This window comes from Rhinolophus sinicus, chromosome 12, assembly GCF_057876585.1.
Source record: "Rhinolophus sinicus isolate RSI-liver-muscle chromosome 12, RSI-T2T, whole genome shotgun sequence".
Taxonomy (NCBI): Eukaryota; Metazoa; Chordata; class Mammalia; order Chiroptera; family Rhinolophidae; genus Rhinolophus; species Rhinolophus sinicus.
In genome coordinates, this window is record NC_142512.1 from 37,417,847 (window position 1) to 37,441,570 (window position 23,724).

The 23,724-nt window shown below is 50.5% G+C and overlaps 1 protein-coding gene and 1 long non-coding RNA gene across 5 annotated transcripts; one reads left to right on the top strand and one right to left on the bottom strand.

Annotated features, from left to right (window-relative positions):
• Positions 1-176: 176 nt before the first annotated feature.
• On the bottom strand, positions 177-6,291 carry LOC148756547 (uncharacterized). Of its 2 annotated transcripts, XR_016022902.1 has the most exons (4): positions 5,308-6,291; positions 5,013-5,114; positions 3,614-3,755; positions 177-1,068 (listed from the first exon to the last, which is right to left on the bottom strand). It is a non-coding gene; the product is annotated as an uncharacterized LOC148756547 (long non-coding RNA). The 2 variants fall into 2 exon arrangements; XR_016022901.1 differs by having other exon boundaries at positions 5,013-6,190.
• A 30-nt stretch (positions 6,292-6,321) lies between these two features.
• On the top strand, positions 6,322-15,237 carry COPZ2 (coat protein complex I subunit zeta 2). Of its 3 annotated transcripts, none has more exons than XM_074319889.2 (9): positions 6,322-6,480; positions 7,254-7,328; positions 8,893-8,974; positions 9,496-9,587; positions 10,035-10,090; positions 10,789-10,866; positions 12,199-12,250; positions 12,866-12,904; positions 14,898-15,237. In XM_074319889.2, exons 1-9 carry the CDS (start codon positions 6,370-6,372, stop codon positions 14,943-14,945), a joined length of 633 nt encoding a protein of 210 aa, XP_074175990.1. In that variant the 5' UTR covers positions 6,322-6,369; the 3' UTR covers positions 14,946-15,237. The 3 variants fall into 3 exon arrangements, with proteins under 3 accessions (XP_074175990.1, XP_088658345.1, XP_074175989.2); XM_088802219.1 differs by lacking the exon at positions 14,898-15,237 and adding an exon at positions 13,564-14,889; XM_074319888.2 differs by lacking the exons at positions 12,866-12,904; positions 14,898-15,237 and adding an exon at positions 12,459-12,596.
• The last annotated feature ends 8,487 nt before the right edge of the window (positions 15,238-23,724 follow it).

The following is a 23,724-nucleotide window of genomic DNA, read 5'->3' on the forward strand; positions in this document are numbered from 1 at the left end:
GCTCCTCGCACAGGGTCCCTTGCAGAAGACACTTGTCGCGTAGATTGTGAGGCGAGACCCTGTAGGGGTGGAGTGTGGGGACAGAGCAAGGAGTGCAGTTTCCAGGCTCTCAGCCTCACGTGGAAAGGTGCTGGCTCAGGTCATAAATGGCCATCAACTGTGACCGGCTGGCCATCAGCTGTAACCAGTGAGCCACTGGCCACTAATATAACTGCTGTGGCTACACTAGCAGTGGATGGTGGATGGCAAGTGTGGATTGCAGTTAGCAAGTGAGGTTGGCAGAGAAGTAGACGGCAGATTGCAGATCATGTGGCTCCTGCTTCCTATGTCTCCAACCCAGCAGCCAGCAAGAATATATTGGTATGACTCCTATCTATGGTGCCGTGGGTATTCCTTTTTGGCCTCACCATATCCTGCATTCTTGTGCGGGGAGCGGGAGCTGAGACCCCTCAGGCCACTGCTATTGGATAAGAAAGGAGGAGAAACTGAGGTGTGATCATTAAAACCATACTAAGGGGGTTGAGAAGGAACTATTTTAAGACCATGGAACAAAAATGTCAAGGTTAGACTATGTCAAAGTTACAGGGCTTAAATACAAGACTTTTGAGAAGGTAGAAGGAGAGATTGACACAGCAAATCCAGAACAATTTTAAACTTGGACACAGTTTTAAACGAAAACTGGATAATCCTTTACGGGGTGTCAGGAAACTTTAGCACCAACAAAATTGAATGTTTTGGACAAGTTCATTTGTATTTTCCAAGTTTCTTTGGAGCTGCATAGCAGGGTACCAGATGCCTGGGATAAGGAATAAAGTCATCTAGTGGACACATGACTAACATGAAACCAAGTAAGTATTCACTGAAATGAAATGGCAGCTATAGGTAGGAAGGCATGATAACGTGATACTGTCACATCGCTGAATGCCTAAATTCATTTGGTCATTCTTTAATGACTCTCAAGTTTCTTGAGATAACACTCTTACCCATCCTCTCCGTTCTCTTCTTTCTGGGGTCCTGGGAGTGGAGGGCATGGCAGGCGCTGAGAATAGGAGGGGCTCCGTGTGAATCCTTAGAGAAGAGGTGGAGAAGTCTTTTGGTTTTGCCCACACTATCCCATTCATGTTCTTTTGCCTCCCAACTTCAAATACTGTCTTTAAATGTGTGTAGTAATTATTTGAGTGTGCAGTGGAGAGAGATGGATCAGGAACTGTATTATTGGGGGTAGTTAGAAAAATTTCCTGCTTAGCAATTACATAAAGATGGGAAGAAAAAGGGAAAGACTCAGATAATTGCTGGCCCATCTCAAGGACTGAGAATACTATATAGATAAAGAGACAATCTCAGTCAGCAGCAGGCAGTTAAGGCTGGCAGGGTGTGGGCACCCAGGATATTTAATACTCCATGGGAGGGAGTGGAGACTGAAAGACTGTCTTCCACTCTGTCGAGGGTTCCAGATCAAGTCCGAGCAGGTGCAAACCTTCCCAGAACCCACTGATTACCCTTGTAAAATCCAGGGTGTGTCCTTCTCCCAGGAAGCCACCCTCTTCCCTCCCCCCTGACATCCCTCCTCCTTTGCCTGGCACAGCTGTTAATAAGACATTTACCCAAGAAGCAAAAGAAAAGATCCTCTACTGATGTGTCATCAGTCCTCGTATATCCATTAAATCAAACCAAGAAGACCACGAAAATGTGAGCGCACGTTCTTTCTCCCTAAGGGAGAGGCTAAGAGCCATCAGTAAAACCAGGCCTTGCCCCTGTAAGTCCAGGGTGCTCAGGAGAGAAGAGAAGGCAGTGGGAAGCCAAGAAAAGGATGAGTCTAACGCACAGGGATTTGGGGTCATAAAAAGAGCCAGCTAACTATACACTGAAACCCGCACTCGTCCTGCTTATATCGTCCTGTTAACCCAGCTTCCTCTGTAAGAAAAGCTGTTGCTGCCACCCGCAGGCACATCCATCCTCCAGTCATCCTGCGAAGGTGACACCTGCCAGAAAACCCTTGGAGAAGGGGATGTGGGAAGGCAGACAGGCTGGGGCTTGGATTTGTTCTGGAACAGCAGGAATTGTTTTTTCCCCTAAGGGGAAATGCAGTCTTTCTGCTATTCTAGTTGCCCTGTTATTTTTTCCTTTCTTTAAAAATGTTTCTAAATGCTGCTAATCTATATAAATATTTCTCACTCTTTACCTTCCATCTAGTCCAGAGAAATGGATTAGATGCCTGCCTGAGATTTCCTTACACCCTTCTGAGAGATTCTAGGATTGCATCCTGTCAGTACTAAAGGTTAGCATGTCTTGCAAGGAAATCAATTTTCCAGCTAATCCAGACATCTGGCACCTTTCTTACATGGTAAACATCATTAGCAAGCTTGTTACCATTAAACCATCAGCATAGGTAAAGCTCTTCTGCAAGCCACCTTCTCTCCCTGTGCACCCCTATCACAGCTGTTGTAAAAGATTGCTTCTCAACCCTGGCTGCACATTAGAATCATCTGGGAGGCTTGTAAAATATACCAATGCCCAGGTCCCATCTCTGACCACTTAAGTCAGGGTCTCCCAGAGTGGCCCTGGGCATGAGGGTGTTCTAAAAGCTCCGTCAATGATTCTTCTGTGCAGCTAGAGTACAGAATCACTAGCTTGAAGCAAGAATCCAACTTGGGTGAAAAAGAACAACCGTGGTAATGGGTGAGCACGGACTAGAATTACCACCTGATTTTAGGATGTCCTCTTTCTCAATCCCAAAATGTCCTCTTCCTTGATCTAGTCAATGGAAATGCCTCATTGTTCATTCCTGTCTTGGTGTAACATTTTTATAAAGCTGAGTTCAGCAGTCCTGTATGTTCTCATCACATGGTCCCAAACAATGTTGGGTAATTTTCTTTGTATAGTTCTCAATGTGGCTTGTCAAAATCAGGTGCTAGCTATTAGGAGGCGGATGTTTTGGACTCAGAGCTGGGTTCAAAAATCTGGCTCTGCCACTTACTAGTTGTGGCCTCCAGAGCTGAAGGGAGATAATATTCATATTCACAACGTTTAACAATCAGATCCTGTGCATAAAACCACTCGTGCAAAGCGCTGAGCTTGAGTCCCTTTCTTGCTCAATTCTCTCTCTGCCCACCCTACAACCTTATTATCCCAGAGAAAGCCAGACATGTTAAAGAAATGAGAGCTGTCCTTAGGATGGTCAACTGGAAACCCACCCTGCAGACAGAGCAGGGAAGCTTTCATATTCTCTCTGGAGGATGCCACAAGCACTCATCCACACCTCACATTCCACACACACCACCCCCTCTTGACATTATAGCAGGAATGGTAGAGAGAGACTGTTACCCAAGGGAGCTGTTTCTTGTCACACAAGAACAGATGCCTAAATCCTAGGACAGACATCACAGAAATGTGGCAGCAGGAGGGTGAGTCAGAGAAAAAGTAATGCTCTAACCTCCAAGATATACCAAGGCCCCGAGGGTAATCCATTTGACTCTGGTCTCCTGGAGATTCTGAAGGACAGAGCGTGTGTGCGTGTGTGTGTGTGTGTGTGTGTGTGTGTGTGTGTGTGTGTGTTTTCAGGACCAATTCTGAGCCCACCTACTCCACAGACTCCAACCCCCAGCACACCCACCCTGAAGGGAGCAGAGAGCAAGCTCCGGCTTCCTCATTCTGGGGAGGCTGTCCAGCTGCTTTTCTCCTGCAGTTGCTCACTTCTCAGGTGTTGTGGGGCTTACACTGTAAAGTCCTCTTGGGGCGATGCTCTGTGGAAGACACTGTCCCAACATTTGTATTTTTACACAGAACCTTTTTAAAGGGGCACCTTAGGCTGGGGGTCCCTGAGGAGAGAAAGTAGCTCTGGGGTCTCTGATGAGGGAGTTTGGGGAGGAGCCATCGAGGATACTCTCTTCCTTGAAAAGTTCACCCTGAGAGCTCTGAATTTACTTCCTCACCACAGCACTTAAGATGTAAAGAGATCCTGCTGATTACAAGAGCAACTGACCTGGTGATGAGGATTTTGTGGTTCTTAAGCTTCATTTCCTGGCCTCTCTGTACCAGCCCCTCTGCCTCCTCTCCAGCACCTTCTTATCCGTTCCTCCTAACTAACTCATCTCCCACCTCTCCCCATGGAGTCATACCTGCCCCCTAAGTGTCCTATCTTCCCAGATCTTCCTCCCTCCCTCCCTTCTGCAAGCTGACCCTCTCCCACTGTGGGTACCGTTTGCCACACACAAGCTAGGAAATGCTTCTGGAGGCTTTTTGGTGTTGTCCTTGTAAATATGAACTAAAAATGGACTGGCTCACAGAAATATTAAGGCATCGAAATAATCAAATCAGCATTTTTTTATATATAATGTATCAAGCTGGCATGACAACCGACATAACTTGTGATGATCTGGAAGCCAAACAAATAAAATACTGCGTCTTCCCCTCCATTGCACCAAACAGTGTTGGTTAATGGTCACTATTCTAACTCTGATAGCCTGCAAGGAAGAGTCAGGTGTGCCTGCTAAATCATCACAGAAAGACACTCACTGGATGTTTTCCTCAGATGTTTGCATGGCTTGCTTTCTCAACTCCTTCAGCTTTTTGTTCAAACATCACCTTCTTAAAGGCTTTCTCTAGTGACATTAATGAAAAGGACATGTTGCCCTGCTCCCCGCAATCCCTCATATTCCTGATCCCCATTCCTGCTCTATTTTTCTTCATAGCACTTCGCACCAACTCACATATCTATTTTTATTTATTATGTCTTTCACAGAAATGTGTGTATACACACAAACATTTGAATATAAACTCCATGAGAGGAAAGATTTTATTTTATCTATTCTTGTAGCCCAGTGACTGGAAAAGTACCTGGTACATAGTAAGCACTCCATAAATATTCGTACAGCACATAAAGTATGGTTTCATCAATAAATACATTTGAATTATTATTTGTTTAAAATAGGTAGTCTGACTATTTACACATGGTCGCCCTCATCCTGAATTCATTTATTAATTCGCTTATTAATCAAATGCTTATTACATACCTATCCAGTGCTGAGCCCTGTTTGGGCCCCCAGGGATTCCACGGTGAGCAAGGCATACATATCAGATCTCTCCTCATAGGATGCAAAGTCTGGGGAAGGACCCTACACATTTGTAAACAAATTAGTTAAGAATAATATTTAGAGACTGAAAAAAGTATAATGTAAGAAATAAGTAGGATGCAGAGGTGGAGAATGTGACCGGAGAGACCTATCAAGTTAAATTCGGAGGGTGTCAAGAGGGGGCCTTTTGGTGAAACACTGAAGTTGAGACTTACTGAGAAGACGTGATACTTACTGTTCAGCAGAGGCAAAGCCCATCTGGCCCGGATCTGCAATGAGTGTGTGTGGTGTCCAATATAGGCCTCGAAGAGAAGAACGAGGAAGAAATGTTGAGTCTGAAACCTCAATTCCATCTCCATTCAACTGCTTATTAGCTATACAATCTTGAAAAGGTCTGAGTCTTCCTTTCCTTAAAAGGGGAGTGGTAATACCTACCTCACAGGTGTGGGTTATATTAGGTAATGTATGTGAAAGTGTTTAAGTGTAAAATACAGGCGTGATGGTGTTTTGAGTAAGTACGGTTAACGCGAACAACGGAGCATTAATTTCCCGCTGGCCTTGAGTATCCTGAGGGGAAAGTTTGTCCTCTGATCTACTTAGACCCAAAAAACCAAAGCATGGCAAAGCCTGATGCCATTGGTGGAGTATCTGTGCTGCTGGGCATCTGTCTTGCTTCAGGTTGTGTCCTGTCTGTGTCTCGGGAGACTGCTGTGGAGGATCCCAGGGGCCGTGGCTCCCTTTCCCGAGAAGTCTGACAACACTGGGAGAGCCTGTTCTGTACAGGGGGATCTCTCCAGAGCTGTCCTCATCTACTCTCACTGCTAGAACCTGTCCCTGAGGCTCGAAGGATGACCTGATATATTTGTCCCCATGGTACCCACTAGAAGTTAGAGACGAAACCAAACTTTGCCTGTGTTTTCTGCGAGCCCCAGGACAGCCTGCAGACACCGGTGCAAACCAAATCCACAGTCCAGAAAGGAGGCAGAAGGGGACAGAGGGGCTGGTCCCGGGACGAACTGAGGGTGCAGAGAGCTCTGGGCTTTAAGGAAGGGAAAGGAGCTGATTAGGAGAGGAGAAAAGAGAGGTGGGGAAGGACAGCTGGAGTGTGGGGCGCAAGGCAGAGAGGACGGGAAGCGAAAGTAGGGAGGGCGCAAAGAAGGAAAGGGCCCGGGAAAAGGAAAGGCACAGAGCCGGGAAGGAGGGGAGGGCGGTGGCCTCTTGGGGGGCGGCCGGGCGGGCCAGGCAGGCGCGGAGGCGGGGCGGCGGGCGGCGCTGTCAGCGCGAGGCGGCGAGCGGAATGCAGCGGCCGGAGGCCTGGCCACGTCCGCACCTGGGGGTGGGGGCCGCGGCCGTCCAGGCCGGGGGTCCGGCACCGTCCGCCGGAGCCGGAGAGCCCACGGGGCCGCGGGTACGGAGCAGACGAGCGGGCGCCAGGGTCCGGGACGGCGGGAACAGGGCCGGGGTGGGGGTGGGGGCAGCCAACTCACAACTCGCACGCCGGGCGCCGGGAACTTGGTGCCACCACCAAGCCTCCCAGGGAGGGTGTCGGGCCAGGGCCGGCGAGAAAAAGTTCCTCCCGGTGCGAACTCGCCAGGCCTGTCCTGAGTCCGTGTGGCGCTGAAGTTCTGGATCAGTTTGGAGCAGCAATGGGGACAGCTTGGGGGTGGGGGTGGATTGAGATTCTGCTGGGAGGAGTAAGGAGTGGTGGGGCTGCCCTGGGCTCGAACTCCCAGGGGCGGTAGGGGCTGCCATGCGTGCTTCCGGAGCCCACCCGGGTCAGGGGGCGGGGGGCGCGCTCAGAGCGTGGGTCCAGTCTCGACCCGGGGTCAGCTGGAAGGAGGAGGCGCACCGCTGTCCCCCCGGCCCAGGTTCTGTGATACACTCCGACTCGGGCTCTGGAGCAGTCAGTGCATGACAGAACTTGGGCCCGGACGGACCTTCTGCACCCAGTGGGCACAGTTCCCACCCAGGGCCTGCAGTGGAACATCTGCCTGGGAGTGGAGCAGGCGCCGGAGTTGACCCTTGTGGCTCAGGGTTGGGCCCGAACCAGCTATGGACTTTTGGGGCTGAGGTCGCTGGAGCCTGAGCATGGACTCCTGGGCCGAAGGTCCCATAAAGCCAATGACAGGGCGTCTGCCTCGAGTCAGGGGCCAACGGAGCTCCCCGCTTCTCCCATGTCAGTTACAGGAACCTTCCCTCTACACCATCAAGGCTGTTTTCATCCTAGATAATGATGGACACCGCCTGCTGGCCAAGGTAACCTCCCACGCTCACCAAAGAGCCCCTGAAAATTGTGCTACAGCCCCAAGAATAGAAGTCCCCAACCAGTTGACTCTTGTCGCAGGAGAGACTCCACTGTGGACTGTTATGAGTCAGAGCAGCTCAGCGTAGACCCTCCAAAGATCATTCTGTCCATCCTCCTGCCTTGTGACACTGCTGGCCCCTGAAGAGGGGGGCATAGCTCCCTTGTATGTTCCCCTGGTTCTACTCATGTCCCTGAAATGTCTTCTCATCAACCTTTCCACTGTCCAGCCAGACCCTGGGCATGGAAGGGACCTCCTGAGGAGTCAGTGGAGTGTTGAACCTGGGACCCAGGAGTCCTAGTCCCCAAATTCTAAACAAGCAATACCGACTTTTCTTACACAGCTTAATAAATGCTAAGGATTTAGTCTGGGGAGTCTAAGAATTTAGAACCAGATAATTTTAGAGACAATGTAATCTGACTTTTTCCCAAATGAAGAAAATGCAGTCTAGAGAAGATAAATGAGTTGCCGGAGGTCACAAGTGTTAATATCAGAACAGAGATCTGAACTCAGGTATTTTGACTTGGAGCTCGGGAGGGTGGTTTTCACTCCACAGATTATTCAGTTATCTGGTATCTATCCCAGTGAACACGGCCTGGACAGACCAAACTAGGGTAATCTAAAAATAAATGCCGATGGTCAACACCATTATCTATAGAAGGGCTATAGCATCTAAATTAGCTATGAAATACCTGATAGATTTGTTTCTTTGGGGCTGAAACATTTTCTCTTCATGCCTTCAGTGGCCAGCAGGGAGACTCCTAATTTGCCTGCAGAAGGAGTACTAACTGGCAAAATACATATCCAGAAAATTGAAAACTGAGTTCATGATGCCTTGCTCCAGCAGATAGTCAGAGGTGGATCAGCCATGCCAAAGATTTTAGGACCTCCTCCCAGCAGGACACATCCATGTTCAGATTAAGAAAGTGAGAGAAGCTCACCAAAACCCAAACAAAACAACATTGATTTAATTGTGCAATGTATGCCACGAACTTTTCCTTAGATATTTCATCTCCATTATAACCCTGTCTGAAGTCACACCATCCTTGGTGTTGAATCCCAGCTCTGCCCCTACTACTCTGAGATGTTGGGCAAGTTACCTGACCTCTTCACGCCTCAGTTTCCCCATCTGTGTAGTGGGCATAATAAAGTAGCTGTTATGATTGTTACTGTGACGAAGGACCCCTGGCTGTGCCCTCTTTCCTGTAGACCCAGGTTTGTGTAGAAACACTGTGACCTAGTGTGACCCCAATCCTTAGCACACCGCGTATCTGCTGAGTGGACAAAAGCCTCCAAGAAATCAGGAGAGAACTCCAAAATCAGGGCTCAAAATTCCTCTACTTGTATTACTTTCTTTGCTTATAATTTGTGTTTATGGGGAAACAGCAGTCAGGCATAGAGGACAATAAGGATGAGATGGGGCATTTGACCAGCACCCACCATTCCCTGCCACCCATCCATGGAGGAGCCAGGCTCTGTGCAATGGCTATCACCCCTTCTCCTTCCCTTTCTCATAGTATTATGATGACACATTCCCCTCCATGAAGGAGCAGATGGCCTTTGAGAAAAATGTCTTCAATAAGACCAGCCGGACTGACAGTAAGTGTCCTTCTCTTCCTCGCCCAGAACTCAGATGTACACTGTCGTCTTCTCCATCTGGACACATCTGCCCCTGTTGGCCCTGCACACCCACAGGCCATTCCCTTCAGAGGTTCTTTTTCTTTCCTTCCCAGCTGTTCTCCTCTCCCTGTGGGGAACCTTCACTTCCCACCTTTCTCAAACTGCCCACCCCCAGGACACCTAGTCCTCTCTCAGGGGAAGAAGCCAACTGGATTGTGGGTCTCCCACCAGCCTGGAGCTGATCCAAGGAATGGCGCATGGTGGGAAGGAGTGGAAGGTCTACTTTGCACTGGGTTTGTTGACTCCTCAGAAGGAGGCAGCAGCTAGAAATAGAGGGTGGAGGGAAGGACACAGAGTAGCCTATGTAGTGTCCCTAGTGCTAGTCTTTCCAAGGATTCCTTGGAAAGGGAAGAAGGAAATAGGGGGAGAGGTGCAGAGATGGAGACAGCGAGGAGGGGCCAGGCAGCGTGGCCAGAACTGAAAGTCCCCTCCAATTCTAGGTGAGATCGCATTTTTCGGGGGCATGACCATCGTCTACAAGAGCAGCATTGACCTCTTCCTGTATGTGGTTGGCTCATCCCACGAGAATGAGGTGAATTCAGTAGGTTGGGGTAACAAGGAGGGTCTGTCCGTGGCGGAATGGCTTGGAGTCTGGGCTAGAAGTTGGGTTCTAAAGGCTTACCATTGGCACCCCTCCTTTTAGGCTCTGGGGGTTGGGGAGCAGCCAGAGTGATTTTTTTTTTCTGGTACAAGGCATACCCAGGATGCCCCTTAGGTTCCTTGGGAACCAGAAATGAAGCCTGTGAAGCTTCTGCAGAAGCTTTTGTTTCTTTCTTAAACATCACTCAGTGTCGCACCGTGGTGTGCTCCGAACCCGTACCCGGGAAGGTGCCCTCCAAGTTCAAGCTGCACTCAGTTTCTAGCCCCGTCCTCTCTGGAAAGGAGCAACTGCCCATGTAAGTGGGCTCTGAGGTCTCTTTTCCGCCTTCTCACCCTCAAGCTCTCTCGTTTTCCTCCTCCCTTATCTCCCCATCCTCAGCTGATGCTCATGTCTGTTCTCACCTGCCTGTTTGAGTCCCTGGTCCACGTGTTAAGGTGAGTGAGGACGTCTGCCCTTCAAGGCTCCCAGCCCCTAGGCCTTTATACATCACAGAGGCAGGGCCCTTCCTCCCTGCTTTTCTCCTGAAGTCCCCACGAGGTTTAGGCTAGAGTTGGAGCATCCCCCTTGAAGGCCGCTGCTTTTTACCGGACTGCCTGGTGTCACCCAGAGCATTGCCATGCAAGGGTGTGGCCAGAAAAGGAGCTCTAGAGAAGCTAAGTAATTTGCCTGAGGGTACAGGCTGTTTCTATCAGCACAGAGACTCAAAATCAGGTTTTTGGACGTGAAGCTCAGGGTGGTTTTCACTGCACCTCCATTCAGTTAGCTGGTATCTATCCCAGTGAACGTGACCTGGGGAAACGAAACTAGGATTATCCAAAAATACATGTCTCCAGTCAACACAGTTGACCGTAGTAGAGCTGTAGTTATCTAATCTAGCTACGAAATGCATTAGGGGTGCTATGGGGGGCACAGTGTCCATGCCCCAAGCGTGGGAGGTTGGGCAAGGTGGGCTCACGGAAGCTGGCCTGCTGCTCAGGAATCCCTTGCACAAGCACTGCCCTCATTGACACTGTCCTTCCCGGGGCTTGTTCGGGTGTGGTGGGGAATGTGTGGAGGGGGGGTCGGTGTCACCTAGACAGGGGCCCAGCTCCTCCTGGCCACAGGGAGGCTCAGGAGCTGCGTCTGCCTCCAGGAAGAATGTGGAGAAACGCTGGTTGCTGGAGAACATGGACGGAGCCTTCTTGGTGCTGGACGAGATTGTGGATGGCGGGTGAGGAAGGGGTAGAGAGAAGAGGGGCTGGTCAGGGACACTCAGTAGGAGGTGCCTTTGAGGGTCATCAGCTCTGGGTTACACCCAGCACATTGTTGGCTCTCTAGCCAACGTCTTCCTCCCTTCCTCCAGCCTATTCCCTGTGATCTCATCCCCCCACCCCACTCGTGAGGATGGAGATTCATTTCAATGTTAGCCAAAGTCAAGCAAACAAGAAAGGAATCTGATGTCCAGCTATGGCTAACTGTTGCACAGGCAGCATTTGGGGGAAACGGTTTGTTTTCCAGGGCCCAGGAGAAGCAGGCAGCACAGATGCTTGCCCCTGCATGGAAGGACTTTGTTCAGGCAGAGCCCTGCTGTTTTCACACCTCCCACTCTTACAGCTTCATTCCAACCTCGGCTAGATATGTAAACTGGGCCGGGTACTTACTCTCCTGAGCCTCACTTTCCCCACCTTTCAAAGGGGATGATAAGGGAACTACCGCATAGGGTGTGGGGATTAAATACGGTGATGCCGGTCAAGCTTTATAAGCTTCTGGGTCTGTGACCTCAGAAGGCCCAGTCTGTGCCCCTTGAGTAGCTCAGTTTCTCTCCAACGAAAATCAAGGAAGTGTCAGTCGAGTCAAGACCTGAATTGGAGCTTTGGCCTGAGATGCTTCTGTCTTTACGGGTGAAAGAACCTCTGGTGAGGGAGCATAGGGCTGGGGTGCCCCTGTAATGGGGCCTGGAAAGGGCTCTCAAGAAGTACTTGTTTACTCCCCTGGGACTAGGACAGCAATAAAACTAGGCTTCTGCCCTGGAGGAGACTCACTGAGTAAGGAGTACTCAGTCTCCATTGTCTCTATCCCAGCCACACTGAGGCCCTCACCCCTGCACCCCTGCTCACACCCACAAATGGCTCCAGAGCACGCCCAGTGAATGCATTAGGAAAGAGTGCCCACTAGCTGAGAAAAGACTCGATATTTGGGTCTATCCAAAGGGAAGATAGGTTCCATTGCTTTTGTATACAGCATGACCCCATGGCATATAACAAAAGTGAAAGAAGATAGGGACCCCCCGGGAGGCGCCCTTCCTTCACCACATCTGAATCCGGTCCTAAACCTCGAAGGTGAAGTGAACTTTCAAGAGCTCTGAGTTTTTGAGTCCCTGACCCAGTGTGTGACCAGCAGGTCTGAAGTGTAGGAGAGTGAGAGGCGAGGGCTCCCCGTGGTGAGGGAGACGTGTGACTTGAGTATCCGTGGGAAGGTCGCAGGAGGGGGTGTGCTGCAGGATTTGGTGAGGGAGGGGAGAATCATGTCGCCGATGTTCCTCCTGGTTTCTCTCGCCTTGTAGCGTGATTCTGGAGAGCGACCCCCAGCAAGTCATCCAGAAAGTGAATTTTAGGGTGAGTCTTCCTGCGTGCCCCCTCACTCGCATCTCCTCCAGGCTGCCCTTCCCATCCTCCCTGCACCTGGGGCTGCCAGGGCTCAGATGGTGGGAACCCAGTCTCCTGTAGCAGAAGCAACTACTGGGACAATGCACTTGTGGGGGGAGCGGCAGTTTGGGGGCAGTGTCAGTTAGTAAAAGCCATCTCCTGTCCTCTCCCCCTATAGAATCACCAAGCATCTCAGCCTCCTCCCTCGTGGGAAGTACAAACTGGGGAAATAAAGAAACTCTCAAAGAGACACGAGGTGGCTGCCTTGGCCTTGAGGTTGGGGAGTGGGGATCTAGTCTAGATAGAACCCCCGCTGCCCGGATTGGTCTCCCTTGCCCTTTTCTCCCATATTTATTCCCGTCATTCCTTTATGATCCTTGTACCATAGACGGGCCCCAGAGGTCCTGGCTTTCAAGTGACAGGCTGTAGTCCTTCCACTAAACAGTGATACAGGTGCAGTCCACGATCCCCTAACCACCGCATCACCCATCACCTCAGCACCTCCCCCAAGCCCCTTCACCTCTATCTTTTCATCCAGTACCCTCACCCTGGTCTGACCACCCTCTTGATACTGCTTCCCTACAGGCAGATGACAGCAGCTTGACTGAACAGAGTGTGGCCCAGGTAGGTCCCCTGCATTGGCCGGATATGGGCTAGAGGAAGAAGTAAAGCAGAGCCTCCCAGGGGGACCCAGAGGGGCTATCAAGGCTGAAAAGTCAGGGTGTGGGAGGGATGAGGCAGCAACAGGCCATCTCTTGCGGAGATTCATGGGAGGCTTTCAGAGTCTCCAAGGGGGGGCCAAGCTGGGGATTAATAAGTGATGCACGCCTTATCGGCAGCCCACCTCATCTCCTGGCTTGGTGTGGCTTGTATTGAAACCCTAGGGTGAGCTGCCCACCCTGGAAATGTCTGAGTTACTTGTCCCCCAAAGCAATCCATGGACTCAGGCCCCAGATGCTCCTCCCCAGCACAGAAAGGATGTGAAATAGGGGTTTTCCTCCAAACCCTCATCCCTCATGGTTAGGGTCAACACTAGAAAGGTAAAGGGACACTTAAATCTGTAGTAGGATCTAACTTTCTCCACTTCCCACTTTGCTACCTTGCCCCTGAGTGACCTGGCTGTGGAAAAGTCCACCCCCGCCAGTCCCCTGCATGGTCCTATCGGGGGGGTGCATGTGGGGCAAGGGAGAGGTCTGTGGGTCTGTGGCCTGACTGGTTTCCCAGCTGCACAAACTTCCTGCTTGTCAGGCTGACTGCTTGACCTCTGTTCTATCTGCCCACAGGTCTCTCTGCTCAGACTAATCCTGCTTTTATGGAGCTTCCTGCCCTGGCACTAACTAACTACCTCCTGCTGTGGTGGCCCAGGCCGAGATGGGTGTGTAACATCCCGTGTGGAGCCCCAGGTGTGGTGCCCACTTTCCTGTCACTGCCCTTGGTGCTCACCCTGCCTCTTCCTCCTCCTGGTTTCCTAGGCCTCCAAATACCCTACTGAGAGAAATGAGGCTGCATGGCAGTTTTCACATGCAAAAGAGGTTAGCGAGCGAGGAGCAGAGCAGATAAAAACAGGTGCTGTGAGTACATCCCAGGATGTACTCGTATGTTCCACCTTACCACCTAGAATCTGGGTGACCTAGGGCAAGTTACTCAACCTCCCTGGGCCTTGGGAAATCATAGGACACTCCTCATGGAGTTATTATGAGAATTAGATGAGCTAATGTATGGAAAGCTCTTAGCATAGCTCCTATTTTTCCAAAGGGGGAAAGAATGAAGACATAATACTTTTAATGGAATTCTTGAGTAAAAATCAAGGAAGTTGCCGGTAGTGAATGGAAGATGAAATGAGGAGAAAGTTAAATTCTGGCTAGGAGAAGCAGGAGAACCCCAGGGTCAGCCTGTCCCTGAGAGAGGAGGGAGACTGTGCAGGAGGAAGGGACAAACAGTTTAGGATGGACCTTTTTAAAAAGGGAATGAAGCTTGGTGGCTGGAGGGACAATATGAGGGACCTACCTGGAGTCGCCACCAAGTTGGCATTGTGTTTGCAGTTGTATGGACTCGTGTAAGCGTCGGACTGAGGCTGTTTCCTCAGCAGGACATGATACTGAACAATTTGAATGCATGTGTCCCGTAGCAGTGTCTGGCGACCCACCATTTGCCAGCTATGCCACATCAGCAGTGGGTTGGGGTGGGGTGTGGAGGACACACTGCCAGCCAAGGCCAGAGCTAGAGTTTTGCTGAGATGTCTGAGCTCAGGAAGTGTCAGGCCTGGGCTCAGTCTCTGCCTGGACGTGGCACTGTGGGAGGGAGCTCGCATGGCATGGCATGGGAAATATGGGGCCTGCCGCCACACCCACCGCTGCAGATGCAGAAACCAGAGGGCTGGGCAGCCTTGGGCCTGGGCTGGGAGCTGGCTGCAGCCAGTTTGGACTGCTCTTTCCGTCTGGATGGCTTGTCCCCACTTAAGCCAGGCAGAGATGAGTTGCTGCCACCTAGTGAAGGGGAGTTTCAGGGACCCATAGAGAAGGTGGGCTTAGACCTCCCTCTCACTGCAGTGTTGATTAAGGCACTTGACATTTCCGCCAATTCTTTCTCTTAACTCCCCCCCCTCCCCCCCCGCCAGGTTCTTCAGTCTGCCAAGGAACAAATTAAATGGTCGTTACTGAAATGAAGGCTGTGCATTTGAGGCTCCCTGCCCCCAGATTATTTCCCCAATCCTGGCAAAAAAGCCACAAAGACCCCAGGGGACAGGAGAGACACCTCTGTATCCCAGGCACTCCCAGAACTGACTCCTGAGGTCTCTGGCCAGGGACTCTGAGAAGCAAAGGTTTGGCTTCAGCACTGAGTCACCCCTCTCACTGCCCTGGCCGGCCCCTTGGACGGTGAGAACCAGTTGAGCTGCCTTAAGTCAGACCCTAGACATCCTGGCCCCAGAGCCCTAATAAACCTGCTTTTGTCTCCTACCAATGGTCTCCTCTCTTGGCCCGGGAAGTGTGTGTGTTCTGTTAAGGGCGCCTGCACTTTTTGTGGCTCATCTTCAGGATGCCCATTACCAGGGCATATTGTGGTTGGGGAGGCGTGGGTCAAGGGAAAGGGGGTGACTTAACATTGTGAGGGGGTGTGACAGGGATACCATGAGGCCCCATATGTGGCGGGGGAGACTTGGGTATGATTGTGTGACACGGTAAAAGTAATAATAGGAGAAATGGCACATTCAGGAAAAGGAGACAAAAGGTGGTACACACGTGGTGGCCCCACTGGGATTGAGTCACTTTTCTATTCCCAGCCTCCAGAAGGGAAGGGCGTAAGGCTTCCTCTGGACAAACTGAGGAACAACACGCCTGTTTTTCTTGGCATGCCCGGGACCGCAGAATTCCTATACTGGCATATACCCTGGGCACCAGAGCCATGCAAGCTTGCCATGGCTGGCCCAGGACGCTGGCGGCGAGCAAGCATCAGCCAGCCCCCCACCCTGCCTTAAGTGTCCAGAGCACCCAGTGCGCTCCAGAGGGTGTGAAGAATCGCAGCTCCAGAGGGAGAGAAGAGGGGTGGAGAGGGACCCCAGGGGAAAACGGGAAGGACAGAGCAACTTTCTGGGAGACCCCTTTTCTCTCCCCGTCCCAGAACCCCACCCCCACCCCCGTTTCTCCTTTTTTTCTGACGTGTACACTTTCTGCGTCCATGTACTTAAGTCCCCGAGAGCGTCTATAATGTTCAGTTCCCGGAGACTCGTTTTGCTCGATCCCGTGCTAACTGCAGCCTCCGGTCCACGCCCCGCCCCGACCTAGTCCCGGACCCGCCCCTCGCTGGCGCCTTGGCTAAGGGCAACCCCGCCTCAGGAGTGCATCCGCGATCCTATAGCGCCACCTGGAGGGAAAGGCGGGAAACGCGCTCCCTCAGGGTCCCTGTACTTTGACTAACTCCGCCTCCAGGGCGGGACCGATCCCGGCTCCTGCGAGACTATCCAGGGTCTTCAAAGCCCGCTACAGGGCGTTGCCCGGGCAACCTGCACGCTTGGCCCGCATTGCGAATTCCGAGCCAACATGGGCACAGGAATTTCCGCCAACGGCTACAGTAAGAAAGCGGCGAGTCCTGAATGTTAATTGAGGCTGTTCCTGCAGGTTTCCTGCGTCCTCCATTATAAAACTCTCTAAGATTGGATATTTATAATGGGCATGACTACTTCTGTAATTAGAGAAAACGATATAGTTATGTAAACAAATACATTATGTACACTGTACGTAACCCATAACAGTAAATAATTCCAAAAAGCAACTCTAAAAGGGAAAAAAGAGTGTGCAATTAAAATGCTGTAGAGTTCAGGGGCCAGTGTGGCGACGGGAAATGAGAAATTCTCCAGATATACTTTGGCAAATATGCGGCCTCATCCGGTGCCCAGCTCCGTTCACGCCTCTACAGGACCCTAAGGTTTGGAGGGGCAAAGTCGTTTCCTAGCAACTAAGTCACGCCTGCCCTGGCACTGCAATTCCGATTGTACAGGAACTGGAATGGGAAGGCCTGGCACTTCCACGAACTAGCTCAGCGAATCGTGTGGACTATGCGATGCTATCCCCATTTCACCGATGGGCACACCGAGGCTCTGAAAGGTTAAAGTGTTTGGGCTTGGGAGGGGAACTGCTGGAGAGAAGAGATGTGGTTTTCCCGCAATCCCTGCGCTAGGGCCATCCGAACCCCTACTCACACAGGGACTGTACTGGGTTAAGAATGAGCCGAAGGAGCATGGCAATACAAAGAGGCGACCTGAAAGGTGTCCTGGCCCACTGTGGCTAAAGGACTATGGGGCGGCGGTTGCAGTGAAGCAGCCGGCTCACTCCCGCAGTGGGGAGAGGGCAGCGCAGAGAGGGCTGCGCAGAACCGTAGGACCCAGGGGAGCTCCTTCCTCCGGAGCCCAAGTTTGCAGATCCGGCCGTCTGGGGACAGAGAGGGAGACCCCGCTGCGTCCCCTGTCCCGCCTCGGGCCCGCAGCCCCGTGGAGCCACTAGGACTGCGGGCCTGGCTGTCTGCCTAGAGCTCTGCCCGCTGGCACCGACTCTCCCCAGACGGCCTCATTAACGCTGCCACAGGAGCAAGCCAGTGGGCGCGGAGGAGAGCGAGGAGCACCGGGCGGGCGGGGTGCTGTCTGCCCAGGACCGGGTTTCGGGAAGGGCAGAGGGCGGTTTCAGGCGGGAGTGGCCGCCAGAGCCTGCCTTCCCCTCTGCTCTCACCGCCAGGGCCCCTCCCGGTCTTTCTGCATTCCCCTCCCCCTTGCCCTCGTGGGCGACCCAGAGGGTCTTGAGTATATGTGGGGAAGGGGGCTTACGGGCGCTCCCTTTCCTCCTACTGAATTGGCACCAGGGAACGTCCAAAACAGAGACCCCAGGGCCCTGCGTCCAGCCAGAGGGCACACACAGAAGCCCTGGCCCCAGTGCTCTGCTACAGGGGGGACGGTAGTAACACCTAGACTAGGCTGGGGCACAGAGGTGGTACTGCTAGGTCCTCAGACCCCCTTTATACCATCCTGAGCCGATCGGCCCCTCTCCGGTTCCGCGCGCCCCCAACTTTCTGGTCATTGGCTGGCAGGAAGGCAGAGCTGATCAGATTGGCTAGCATCCAGACAATGATGGATGGCCCCTCGATGACTGGATCGGGGCCCTTTGGGTGTCTTTTCTGGGAGGCACAGTTTGGCAAAGGCGGGGCCAGGCAGGCCTGGGAGTGGGGTGTGGATTGAGCTTGAGCCCTCCCCTAAGAGGCTCAAACTTTCTGTGACCTCAATCTCCCTTTGAAACTATAGAGAGAAAAATTCTTACCTCTGAATTCCCAGTAGATACCCTTTAGTTCCGGAGCATGATAATAGGCAAAGCAGTATGGGCACCGCCCGGCAGACCTCCCTTTCCCTCCAAATTGGGTCTTATTCATTTAATAATACTCGTGCATTCTGTTCATTTTATCATTCATTCATTCATTCATTCATTCATTCGATATTTGAGTTTTGCCATGAGCCAGAAACTAGGGGAAAAAGGAGGGAAACTGATTAGCAAGTAATTGGGCCCCGTGTGGTGGAAGTGGAGGGTTGGAAGGAGAGAAGGGATTTGAGAGACATTTCAAGGTAGAAATACCTTTGAAAATCAAATGGTGTTCTATATCTTGATCTGAGTGGTGGTAAAAATTCATAGCGCTTACACATAAGGTGTGTGTCATTTCATGTAGGTAAATCATACACCATTAAAAAAGAAAATAATAATCAGTGGCTGCCAAATTTTACTCCATTGTCAACATTTCTATGGTTCTCATCTGTTTCCTACTCTCTTCCATCTAAAACTGGAAAATATCTTAGATGAGGATCCAAAGAAATGAAAGTGATTAAGAAACACATGTGGACTTGACACTGTACAGGTAGACCAGGGCCATCACTCAGAGTGGACTCTGCTAAGAAAAGCAGTATTGACAAAGAGTAGTAGTAGTCGTAGTAGTAAAATAAAGTTTCCTTTGGAATGAATTCTCTTAGCAGACATTTACTAACTGGCTCTTCAGGGCCAGGCACCTTGCTAGGGGTTGGTGGGAGCTTCTAAGATGAATTGGAAGATAGCTCCTGACCCAAGAAGAGAACAAAGTCCTGTATGCAGAAATTATAATCATTGACCGAAGAAATGGTGTATTACGTAGTATTTCACAGAGAGAAGTCGGGGATAGAGACACTACAAAGGGAGCAAGAGTATAAGCAAAGCAAAGAGGCTGAGAATCTCTGTCTAAGGAATTGCAGGTAGGCAAATGTAGCTGGATGGAGGACGTGTGTCTCTGTGGGGAACCTGGGGTGTGTTGAGACACGAGGCTTTTCCCTAGACAGGTAGCAACGGGGTCAAGTGAGTGTTGAACACCATGCGGAGGAACTGCTATTATTACTGAGTTTACTGCTCTGTACACATTTGAAATACTATTGTCCTCAAAACAACCTAACAAAGTAGATGCTGTTGGCCCAGTTTTTACAATCGAGGACAAGAGAGTTTGGATAATATGCCTCAGAGCACAGAGGTGAGATTTAAACCCATGCTGGTCTCACTCCATTGCCCATAGCTCTCTGCTCCAACCACAGAGCTAAAGAGCTTGGCTTGTATTCTGAAGGTAATAGGGAGCCACTGAAGATTTTCAAGCAGATAAGTGATATCAACTCTGTGTTTTGAGCGAGGAACTCTGCCAGCAATGTGGAAGGTGGATTGAAGAGGGGGGATAAGAATTTAGGGTCAGTGTATGACCCACAGAGGCAATCGTTTTCATTACAGCCACCTCTCATTCTTTATATAAAACAGTGCTGTCAAGATTATTGCTGACATTGTCACCATCTTGCAAATATCAAGTCCACCTAGAATTTGAATTTAGATAATTGCAGGCAATCATTCCAAAAGAGGAGTTCCAAAGGGATCACTTTGTTAGGGACAATGATTTGGACATTTAGGTTCTGAAAACTATGTTAAAAATAATAAATCCACTTTATAGTTGACATATTTGATGCCTTCTTATCACCCTCACCTATCATCATTCTGAAACTAGACACATACACACACACACACACACACACACACACACACACACACACGAGACCAAATGAAAGAAAAAGAAGTAGTGAGAGAGATCTGATTCCATTTGACCAGATCCACACTTTCTCTTTATCCAGACACCTGGTTTTTAAGGCATTGAAGGTACGTAAGTATTTTATTCTCATGGCTGCCAAGGAATCTTCATCCAGGAAAACTTGAGGATAGGAAAAAACTCTGAAAATCATGGAGGCTATGCCCCTGCCTGCAGGCAACAGCTTCCTGGTGACTGACAGGGATTTCTGGTTTGGGTATGTTAGGGATATAGAGAGTAGATATGTGGAGACAGGGGTTCACTGATGGAGTGATTGCAAGAGACTGGCCTCATCTGCTTCTGGATCTCACTGGGTTAGGGATCATCCCTACCACTCCAGAGGGTGTAGCCCTGTATTTGGAAAGCTGGAGGGCTCCTGGAATATTGTCTCCTAAGAGATGGCTGGGAAAGTCTAGAATTCAGAACTTGGTTATAGGGAAGCTGATAAGCTTTTTTTTAAAAAAACAAAACTTCTGAGACCAAATAAAATATCTCAGCATTCTCTGCAAGGCAGTAGGAAGAATCAGCGCTAACAGTTCTGTCCAGAAGATGGCGCTGAAAGACAAGCCCCACTTCCATCCTTCTACGTCTGGCTATTGACAGGATGGGGCAGTGGATAGGCCTGCAGGAACCAGATCTAGGTGGCATCTCTACTATCTACTGGGTGGCAGTTATCCCACAGTGCTGAGCATTGGAGTCCATTCCTAGAGATCCCCTAGACAACACAGAAGAACCTTGGTGGGTGGGGGAGAGGTCCCGCGTGGGAAGGAGCGGGTGAGAGACTCTAGGAAACAGGGGCACTTGCACTGAGAAAACGAGCCCTCTGATGAATATACTGTCAAGAAAGCCAGATATCCCTTCCAACACACAAGATCTGTCCCCACTCCCCAGGGTAGCTGGAGTTTGGGGAAGGTGGTCGAGTGGCTTGGGCTGAACAAGGTTTATACTCTAAGGCAGGAAAAGGAAGTTAGTTGGGTTCTGGGAGAACAAGCTACAGACTTTCAGATGAGTAAAGTGAAGCTCAAAGGATGACTTACCCTGTGTCACACTGCTAAACGTGACAGAGCTGGGACAGGAAGAAGTGTTTCCTGAAACCCTGCTCACCTTCTGGTGCCCCATTGCCCCATGCTTCTTGCAGAACATCAGAATCCAATATTTATAAATTCAGTTCCTACGACAAGGAGTGCTGTCCTGGGCAACTTTAAAAAGTAGTAGGGCTCTTGACTCAGAACCCCAAATTACATTTTTCTTTATATGTTTTCAATCAGATTTATTGCGGTATAATTCACATACGTTAAAATTCATCCACTTTATAAGTCTACATTTCATGAGTATGAACAACTGTATATAGGGGTGTTGGGTATAATTTCTAGGCATACCAACTCCAATAGTGTTTCTAAAATAATTAATAAATGAGTGCCATCAGCTGCATTTATTTTCAAACAAAGGGAGGAGGACCTATATGTACAAAATACAGTATAGCTTTTTGCACAGGTTTCTTTAAATAGGATTTGTGTAAATAACTCACATTTGTCAAGTTCTGTGAAAGAATTCTCTTTCCTCCACATATGTAATTGTATTTGCACTCCCTACTGCTGTGAGGTAGGCAGGTACTGTCATCCCTCCTTGACAGGTGGGGAAACTGAAGCAGTGAGTGGAAGCAATGGGGCTTCACCCTGAAGAAAGTCTCTCTTCTGTTAGGACACTGTCCTGGCCCCATTTGGCCTGCCTTTTCTATTTGTTCCCTGTAAGCCAGAAGAATGTTTGCTGGAGCCAGCAAGATGGCACATCATGACTGACAAAATGGCTGGGATTAGGCTAAGGGGTAGATGGCAGGTGTGTGAGTGGAGGAAGAAGATGTAGAATCAGACACACTTCCTCAGATTCCAGTAGAAACTTTGGGGGCAATATTGAAATGAATCAGCAAAGGTAACAATCCTGGAAAACATTGCAGAACACTGGGTACCCCCTCCTGCTCTCCTGCTTGTGTACAAGAATGAAACAAGTGTTTATAAAGGCCAAGGCCAGAAAAGCATGCCAGGATGCTCGTCCAGGCACAGAATTAGTTTCCAGGACTTCTGATTAATACTACTTCATCCTGAAAAACAGAAGGGGGAAAAAAGTGTGGGTCTCTGGTTCTGTACCCTTTTTGTTCTGGGGATGCATTTGGAGTCTTCTTTAAGTTCTATCTGGATAAATTGAGAGGAGCTAACGTGCAGCAGGTGGGAAAGAGATAAAGAGGGGCTGGAAAGGCATGGAGGGAATAGTAGGGGAGAGGCAGGGAGGTGGGTTTGACAGACAGCCCAGGCCTTGGGAAGGCTTTTGCTTGCCCCAGTGAGTGCATGCACGAGCACCTCCAAGATGGGGGCTTCCAGAGGATGCTCAACTTAAAGCTCAGACCCTGAGCAGAAGCAAGGAGTGGGGAAGTGGGGTGTCCCAAGGCAGATCTGTTCAAGGGACCTATTTGTAGACTCAGAGTCCCAGAGGCTGCAGTGTGCAAGCTGCTTAGGGATCGTGGTCAAAAAAGAAGTAGGGAGATTCCCTGATGACAATCTTTCTTCTCTTCGTCTTTCTGACTCACTTCTTCCTTCCACTTTCCTTAAACCAGCTGAATCCCTTGGTAGCTAGGATCAACATAAGCTAGAGGCTGATCCGTGTACAAGGGAAATAGGGGAGCCTGGAAACAGCAGAACCTGGGAGAGGTATCTGTGTACAGGGCAAATGAGGGGAGCCTGAAAACAGCTGAATCTGGGGAGATGGAACTGCCTAGTGAGAGAACAAGGGGGTTCTGGAAACTGCCGAACCCAGGGAAGCCAATTTGTGTACCAGGGCAACATAGGGGAACCTGGAAACAGCAGGAACTGGGGAGACAGTTCGTGTACAGGGGGGGCAGAGAGAGCAAGAAGCCTGAAAACAGATGAAGCTAGGGAGGTAGATTCGTGTGCAGGGGGAGAAAGGGGAGACTGGAAACCGCACAATCTGGGGAGATGTGGCAGTGTACAGCAGAAGCTAGGGCAGCCTGAAAACAGGGGCTCTCAGGGGATGGATCTGTGTGGGATTGCAGTGGGGGCATGGGAGGGTGAGGGTGGGGGGACTGGGGAATCTGATGAGGCAGGCGAGGGCAGGGAGAGAGGCAAGCATAGGAGTGGAGTCAAAGGGGGCAGTTGTGTGGAACGGGTGCGCAATGGAACCCCCTTCCTAGTAGGTTTGAGTTAGACTCTTTCAAAGCCCCTTCTTCCAAACAAGGCAGGGTAAGGGAACAGATCTCAAATGGGGACCAAAGATTTCCCATGGCAAGACGAGAAGGTTCTTTGTTGGCAGTTGCTGCCCTGGTCCTAAAATGAGCAAAGCCTGGAATTCCCTAGGGGAGCTGAGGACTTGGAGGGGGAATGAGGAGGTTGAAAGAGCTGCGCTCTGCGCCCCTTCTGACCTCTCCCCCCAGCAGTTCACTTCTGAGTGACAGACAGACAAAGACAGAGCTGCAGACAATCGACTGAAGAAGGCCCCACAAAAGCTCTCTCCCCACCCACCACCCCCAGAGAGGCCCTGGGCTGGCCAGGGCCAAGGGGAACTGTCACTCCAGTGGAGATGCCTTCAGGTGACAGGCCTTCAGGAGACAGGATGATGATGGGCTTGGAAAGGCCTGAGATTTTTGGGATTCTGCCTGTGCCTCTTGGAAACCAGAATTTCCCAGCCAGTTAGTGGCCTCTGAGAGAGGAAAGGGAAGGGCACCAGTGCCACCACAGCAGAAAGAAAAGCCTGTTTCCACTATGTACTAGCTATGGGATCTTGGGCCAGTTCTGGTCCCTCTCGGGGTCTGTTTTCTC

What these genes read in the sequence shown, in the direction of transcription:
- COPZ2 (XM_074319888.2), top strand. Translation starts at nt 6,370, where the DNA reads ATGCAGCGGCCGGAGGCCTGGCCACGTCCGCACCTGGGGGTGGGGGCC. An exon ending in GAGAGCCCACGGGGCCGCGG is followed by an intron (nt 6,481 to 7,253) that starts GTACGGAGCAGA and finishes CTCCCATGTCAG; the next exon opens with TTACAGGAACCTTCCCTCTA. An exon ending in GCTCATCCCACGAGAATGAG is followed by an intron (nt 9,588 to 10,034) that starts GTGAATTCAGTA and finishes CCCCATCCTCAG; the next exon opens with CTGATGCTCATGTCTGTTCT.